This window comes from Orbicella faveolata, unplaced genomic scaffold (assembly GCF_042242905.1).
Source record: "Orbicella faveolata isolate gen_17 unplaced genomic scaffold, um_ofav_v1 contig_26, whole genome shotgun sequence".
NCBI lineage: Eukaryota > Metazoa > Cnidaria > Anthozoa > Scleractinia > Merulinidae > Orbicella > Orbicella faveolata.
In genome coordinates, this window is record NW_028301554.1 from 3367885 (window position 1) to 3376226 (window position 8342).

Sequence of the window (8342 nt, forward strand, 5' to 3'; positions counted from 1 at the left end):
TCCAACTAAACGACATATATCCGATTGCGTTTGTGTTTATTATCCCCCATACATTGTGCACAACACGCGCAGTTTTGAAAATTGGGGATAATATATAGATTTAGACAAGCGTTTGTGTTTATTATCCCCCATACATTCTGCACAACACGCGCAGTTTTGAAAATTGGGGATAATATATAGATTTAGACAAGCCTAAAAGCGGAGCTCCTGGGCCGGGTTTTTCAAAGGCCTATTAAGGTAATTCCTCTGAAATAAAAGTTACAATAGATTTTTGTTCAAACTTTGTCCACTGAATATTTTTCATATGATAACTTCAATTTTGAAATGAAAAAGGTGGGTGCCCATGCTCATCAAGGAGCAGTGAGGCATTGAAAATGCCCCATTTTGGCATTATTTAATGCTTATCATAAGAACGCATTCCCAGTAATTGTAACATCTTTGTGAGCCCGGACTCATAAGAACACGCATTAAACTACAGTCAATGCAATGTGTCGGACACAAATAAACGTTTTAAGTTTGATTCAGACAGAAAGCTAAATCCTTGATTAAAAATTTGAACCGAATTTCTTGACGTGGTTACCGACTGCAAAATAGAAAAGACCACAGTGTATCTACTATTTTTCTTATTTATTCAATTTTCAGCAATAGAAATTAGATCAGTCTTTTCTCACGCAAAGCTTATGATTAGCTGATTACAATGACTGGAAAAAAAATTGGGGTCCCCGTGCTCGTTGGTGAGCTAGAGCCATTTTTCAACTGACAGAGCTCAATATCACGGCAAATCCGTCATGTTTTCAATGTGCGCGTGCACGAGCGCGCGCTAATGACGCCATAAATTATGCGCAGTAAGGATGCGCGATGCAAATGTGAGGAATGACTTTAAGCTAACCCAGGATAAGCAAGGACTTTAATTTCACAATAACTGCCTAATTTCTCGCGCGCTGATTGGCCCATTTTTCAATAAGAGTACACACGGATAAAATTTTAATTTATGCAAGCTTTCAAGTCCAACTTTCAGCTGTCAAACTGTCAACTTTTTTAACCAATGAGATTTAATGGACTTTTTTAAGTAGCCAATGAAAAAGCGAGAAAAGCTATTGACAATGTTCGCGTCATTTTGAATGAAATTCACATATTTTTGTTTACGGCAAGTTTATGGCGTCTTTTCCCCTCATTTATTCCCGGCATTTGACCATTTTGGGGTCTTGTTATTGTAAAAAACAAATTGACGTTAATTTTTTATGCGTCAATCCTCTTATTGATGATAAACTTCCTTGTCAAAGTTTACTGCGGAACCACTCACAACCACTTTGACAATGTTATGACGCAATTGATCATCAATAAGAGGACAGACGCATTAAAAAACTGACGTCAATTTGTTAATTTTAGTTTTGTAACTTTGCGGTGAGGTTTTCTGTGTATTGTTTTGTCTTCTGTTTTGAGTTTGAATAATCACAAAAGCAGTGAAAAACATTTGTATAGAAGAAAAATTTATAATTGGGTTCTCTTTTAATCCTGGGTTAGCATCAACCGGCTTCCGAACAACCCAGCCCTGGGGAAAACAAAAAACTGACATGAGCCCGTGATCCGATCGAAAACCAGTTCTTGGTCAGCGGCCAACTTTAAAAAACACGTGACCTCGATGAACGCTAAACTTGAGTTCGCGATATGGTCACGTGATACTGGTTAGCGGATACCTTGTTATGACAGGTGTTAATCGATCATAACATGGATGTCCAATATCAAATAAGGACCCTATAAACGTCGCTTTCAACCTATTAGGTGGAGTACGACCGCCATCTTGGGCGACCCCGCCGTAGTCGTCGTGAGTACGCTATCACTCAGATATTCCCCAATTTTAGTCACGTGACGCAAGTGACGTTCCCGTTCCCTTGCTAAATCAGCCTATTAGCTGAAGTACGACCGCCATCTTGCGCGACCCCGCCGTCGTGCTCAGATATTCCCCAATTTTAGTCACGTGACGAGTTTAGACCAATTGCTCGCTATCGGAAATATTTCATGGATTATAAAGGTCGATATCACTATGACAGTGATATGGAATACACGATCATTAAGTAAAAGAAATAGTTTCACTGTGCGGCGCTTGTGCAAGTTATGTGTCTTTTGTTACGGACTGAGTTTTTTCCCCATCGATTTATGGCCACAAATCGAAGGGGAAAAACGAGGATCCGTAACTTACAGTACGGACCGAGAGAAGGAGGTTAGGAAGATATTTATTATATTTCTACTGCGTGTCTTAAGAGTTCGGGAACGATTTCTATTCACGAGGAACGGCTTCAACCACGAAAACAAAAACAGTGAATTTGAAATAGTTGTTAAGTGACCCTCAGCAGGTTTTAATACACAATTTCAGCATAAAAGCAAGTTTTAAACTTTACTTGCTAAAAATGTTGAGAACACTTGGTAATAAATCACGAAACATTTTGGCAGCAAAAAAAGCTTTAAATTTTAGCGGGCCGTACAGTAGAATACGGCCCGCTAAATTGACCAATCACAGCGCGCGCACTAACTGAGAAATATAATAAGACGCTATATTCACTAAATAAAATGATGCCAGAGACCGCAAACGAAAATGCTGCCGGTTTACGCAGGATCTGTAAAAGATCTGATCAGCCAAAAATGAAAACATAACAATGAAGCAAGGTTGATTACTACGTAGAAAGCTTAGCGGGACAACGACATGATAGAGTCCAAACTGAAAGCCAAGAATTTGTGTTTTTATGTTTTAGTCCGTTATTTTGAAATCCTTGATATTCACCTCTGAGAATTATACTAAAACAGTTATTCGCCTCAGGCTCAGTGAACATTGGTGAATATTGAGTATTCATCAATGTTCACTGAGCCTGAGGCGAATAATTGTTAAATAACAAATACTTAACATTCCTTTCCAGGTCTTCCAGATCAACCAGAGAGTGCTGTTAAGAAGGAAACAACCATTCCAGGTATTTTGAATTTTTAATGTTAAATTTTGTCTCACCGTCTTTTCTTCATGCTTCTTTCTGAGGAAGTTGATTCGAATTGCTTCTACAATGGAAGGATGGGAGAACATGGAAGCATGGAAATAAAAAAGCCTGGAAACGAATGTTCGAGAATGTAGAAATGGGCGAATGACTAGATGGGAAATTTAGTTGATGGGCAAGAATTGTAAGGAAATAGCTGTCTCATGACTTAGTCATTTACATTGACGAGTTTTGTTTCAAAGGTTCATTACCAGTATCAGAAACTAGTGCTGGTGATTTGAACTTTTATATCCGACTCAAACGACAACAAGCTTTATTTGCACGTTCATAATATTTATAAATCAAGCTTTGTACACCACGTATGAATATAGAATTTAGTAATATGCTATTTCCGAGTTACTTTGTTCTCTGTTCCAAAACGAATCCCAGTGCAAAACCTTTCATATTTAAATGAGTTCGATTTGCATGAAAATTAACCTGTAGGCGGAATTCATTTTCATTTGAATGGTTTCGCACGGAGACTCGTTTTGACACAGAGGCAAAAGGCAACTCGGAAATGGCCTATTGCTATCCGCTTAGTTTTTGGTTTCGTAATTTGGTTTTCCTGTTCTCTCTTGAAAACGTTTTATTACCAAGGTCTTGCACAGTTTGTCTTTAAACTCCTACAAGCTGCGAGGCGACGAAAGCCGGAAGACACGTTGGATTTTTGCGTTTGACTGCTGTCGAATCGTAACAATCTGGAGACCTAATAAGGTCATCGCTTCTTAGAGATAAAAGTGTGTCGTAGCTCGTAATTTGTAGTCAAAGACCCGAATGCCTTCGCAGCAATTCATGTCTCTGACTAACTCTGAGACGCTATAATTAAGAGAAGAACAGAAATGCTTCAGGACTTTCAGGCCATTTATGTCCATTTATACAAAGAGAATTTCCCTTTCTTTGCTAGTTGAACATACGGACGCCACTGCTTCATCGCCAACGCAGAAAATGTTTACAGGTATTATGAATATTAATGGTAAACTTAGAGTCTGAGGTCTTTTTCTTACCCCCACTTCAAGGAAATTTTGTTTTGTAGTTAAAAAGGGAGGACGAAAAGATGGGAGGACAGGAGGATTGATCGAAAGGTTGATGAGAGAAAAAAGATGGAATGCTGCTGCGTGGTCAACTATTTTATCAAGTATATTCTCAGGGTATTGTTTCACTACTCTCCTACAAGAGAGTTGATGTGGGTGTAAGAGGAGATTGAAAAAAAAAAAAAGGGATGGGAGGACAGTAACGATGGGTGAATGGGTGTATGGTGGAAGGTTAGGAGAATGCAAAGATAAAAGAACAGTTATTATTGAGAAGGACAAACGGTTTCCCGACAGTACTGGTCATTCATATTTATACCGTGTTTCATGTTCTTGGACAGGTAAAGATGCTGGTGCAGGAACTTTATCTCCAACGGAGGGCACTCGCATAGGTAAACTTAATTTCTACCACAAACTGTCTCTCTTTCTCCTTTTCTTCGCCCCTATCTGTGGGAGAGTTGATTCCACTTCTTGTTTGTAACGCTGGGAGGATGGGAAGGTGATGAGATCTGAACATAAAAGAAAGGAAATAAGGAAGCAGGGTAATAAAAAAAATCGAGGCTGGAAGAATCGAAAAATTGCCTGACGACAAATTGAGTGAATGGGAGAGAATGGTGAGGAAAAAGCTGATTTGTTACATGTAGTCATTTACTTTGATGCGTTTGCTGTGTTATCACCCACAGAGCCGGCAATTTCTCTGTAGTCTGAGTTTGAATGTTAAACTTGGTCTGGCGTGTTCTCTTCACCTCTCCTCTGGGTTCCTGAGGGACTGATTTGGGAGAAATGTGGGATTGAAGAATGCATAGATGGGAAGATAAAAGGATCGGAGAAGGGATCTATGGGAGGATGCGAATATAAAAGAGTAGATTGAAAGGAAGAGAGAATTGGTTAAAAAAAGCCAGGAGAGTTTAGAATGAAAACAACTAAAAGGCTTTACAAATTAGTCATTTATAGTAAATAGTGTGAACCCAGGAGTATCAGTAATTCGTATGATGTGATCGTCCGGTTGAGGGTAGTTCTGAAAAGAACTGTTGTTGGTGACTTACGTTTCGACAACCTGAGTGGAAGTCATCTTCAGAGTCAAGTGAATAGTGTTTGTCAGTAACAATAGACGGATCGAAACCCACCAATGACTGATGACAAACTTTACACGAGTCTTTCAGCCAATATCATCATGGCTAAACTGACCAATAACATTCAACGGACCAGACTTATAACATCATCGACTGACAAACACTATTCACTTGACTCTGAAGATGACTTCCGCTCAGGTTGTCGAAACGTCAGTTTCGAGAAAATAGCTGTTTCATGACTCAGTCATTTGTATTGAAGACGAGTGTTGCTCTTTCCTTGATCAATATGCAGGTTCCATAGCCCCATTATCAGTATCAGAAACTAGTGCAGGTAATTTGAACTTTTATATCAAACTCAAGAACAACAACAAGCGTTATTTGCATATTCATAATAGTTTTAAATCAACTTTGTACACCACGCATGAATATAGAATTTAGTAATATGCTTTTTCCGAGTTACTTTGTGCTATGTTCCAAAACGAATCCCAGTGCAAAACCTTTCATGTGAAAATAAGTTTGATTTGCATGAAAATTAACCTGTAGGCGGAATTCATTTTCACATGAATGGTTTTGCACGGAGACTCGTTTCGACACAGAGGCAAAAGGCAACTCGGAAATGGCCTATTGCTATCCGCTTAGTTTTTGGTTTCGTAATTTGGTTTTCCTGTTCTCTCTTGATAACGTTTTCTTACTAAGGTCTTGCACATTTTCTCAAACTCTTACAAGCTGCGAGGCGACGAAAGCCGGAAGTCACGTTGGATTTTTGCGTTTGACCGCTGTCGAATCGTAACAATCTGGAGACCTAATAATGTCGTAGCTTCGTAGAGATAAAAGTGTGTCATCGCTCGTAATTTGTGGTCAAAGACCCGAATGCCTTCGCAGCAATTCATGTCTCTGACTAACTCTGAGACGCTATAATTAAGAGAAGAACAGAAATGCTTCAGGACTTTCAGGCCATTTATGTCCATTTATACAAAGAGAATTTCCCTTTCTTTGCTAGTTGAACATACGGACGCCACTACTTCATCAACAACACAGAAAATGGTTACAGGTATTATGAACTTAATGGTAAACTTAGAGTCTGAGGTCTTTTTCTTACCCCCACTTCAAGGAAATTTTGCTTTGTAGTTAAAAAGGAGGAAGAAAGGATGGGAGGACAGGAGGATTGATCGAAAGATTGATGAGAGAAAACAGATGGAATGCTGCTGCGTGGTCAACTATTTTATCAAGTATATTCTCAGGGTATTGTTTTCACTACTCTCCTGTAAGGGAGTTGATGTGGGTTGAAAGAGGAGATTGAAAAAAAAAGGGATGGGAGGACAGTAAAATGGGAGAATGGGTGTATGGTGGAAGGTTAGGAGAATGCAAAGATAAAAGAATAGTTATTATTGAGAAGGACAAACGGTTTCCCGACAGTACTGGTCATTCATATTTATACCGTGTTTCATGTTCTTGGACAGGTAAAGATGCTGGTGCAGGAACTTTATCTCCAACGGAGGGCACTTGTATAGGTAAATTTAATTTCTACCACAAACTGTCTCTCTTTCTCCTTTTCTTCGCCCCCATCTCTGGGAGAGTTGATTCCACTTCTTGTTTGTAACGCTGGGAGGATGGGAAGGTGATGAGATCTGAACACACACACAAAAAAATGGAAATGAGGAAGCAGGGTAATAAAGAAATCGAGGCTGGAAGAATCGAAAAATTGCCTGACGACAAATTGAGTGAATGGGAGAGAATGGTGAGGAAAAAGCTGATTTGTTACATGTAGTCATTTACTTTGATGAGTGTGCTGTTTCATCACCAACAGAGCCGGAAATTTCCCTATAGTCCGAGTTTGAATGTTAAACTTCATCTGGAGTATTCTATTCACCTCTCCTCTGGGTTCCTGAGGGAATAATTTGGGAGAACTGTGGGATTGAAGTATGCACAGATGGGAAGTTAAAAGGATCGGAGAATGGATCTATGGGAGGATGCAAGTATAAAAGAGTGCATTGAAAGGAAGGAGAATTGGATAAAAAAAAAGCCAGGAGAGTTTAAAATGAAAACAACCAAAAGGCTTTATAACTTAGTCATTCATATTAACAAATTCTTCACGTTCCCTTCCAGATCGAACAGAGAGCACTTGTGTCACGGATTCATCACCAATACAGGAAACAGTAATTTCAGGTATTTTGAATTTTTAATGTTAAATTTAGTCTCACGGTCTTATCTTCATCCTTCTCTTTGAGGAAGTTGATTCCAGTTGTTTCTACAATGGAAGGATGGCAGAACATGTAGACATGGAAATAAGAAAGCATGCATGGAAATGAAAGTTCGAGAAAGTAGAGATGAGGGAATGACCAGATCGAAAATGTTGTTGATAGGAAAGAATTGTAAGGAAGTAGCTGTTTCATGACTTAGTCATTTGCATTGTTGACGAGTGTTGTTCTTTGCTTGATCAATATGCAGGTTCCATAGCCTCATTATCAGTATCGGAAACCAGTGCAGGTAATTTGAACTTTTATATCAGACTCAAACAACAACAACAACAAGCGTTATTTGCATATTCATAATAGTTTTAAATCACCTTTGTACACCACGTGTGAATATAGAATTTAATAATACGCTATTTCCAAGTTACTTTGTGCAATGTTCCAAAACGAGTCCCAGTGCAAACCCTCTCATATGAAAATGAGTTTGATTTGCATGAAAATGAACCTGTAGGTGGAATTCATTTTCATATGAATTGGAGTGGCCAATTAAGTATACTTTTTTTAGTTTGAATTTTAGTTCTTAGTTGTGCTTCTTTTTTTTTTCTCAGTAACTTTTCATTAGCTATAAAATTTTTGTTATTTTTCTCAAATACGTAGGAGGACCTGTAAAGCACTCTAGGGTGAAGTAGGCATCCTCAATAGAGATTTTGGAAATGAGATGTTTCGCACGAAGACTCGTTTCGACACAGAGGCAAAGGGCAACTCGGAAATGGTTTATTGCTATCTGCTCAGTTTTTGGTTTCGTAATTTGGTTTTCCTGTTCTCTCTTGATAACGTTTTCTTACCAAGGTCTTGCACATTTACTCTTAAACTCTTTCAAGCTGCGAGGCCACGAATTCCGGAAGTCACGTTGGATTTTTGCGTTTGACCGCTGTCGAATCGTAACAATCTGGAGACCTATTAACGTCGTAGCTTCTTAGAGATAAAAGTGTAACGCTCGTAATTCGTAGTCAAAGACCGCTGACTGAC

The 8342-nt window shown here is 38.9% G+C and overlaps 1 protein-coding gene across 1 annotated transcript in view; it reads left to right on the top strand.

Moving 5' to 3' along the window:
• The window catches only part of LOC110062433 (uncharacterized), a 30128-nt gene extending 22455 nt beyond the window's left edge, over nt 1-7673 (top strand). The window contains exons 7-14 of the mRNA XM_089296122.1: nt 2913-2963; nt 3925-3975; nt 4390-4440; nt 5414-5452; nt 6122-6172; nt 6582-6632; nt 7228-7287; nt 7570-7673. Coding sequence (XP_089152248.1) covers nt 2913-2963; nt 3925-3975; nt 4390-4440; nt 5414-5452; nt 6122-6172; nt 6582-6632; nt 7228-7287; nt 7570-7673 — 458 coding nt within the window. The remainder of the gene's footprint in view (nt 1-2912; nt 2964-3924; nt 3976-4389; nt 4441-5413; nt 5453-6121; nt 6173-6581; nt 6633-7227; nt 7288-7569) is intronic.
• The last annotated feature ends 669 nt before the right edge of the window (nt 7674-8342 follow it).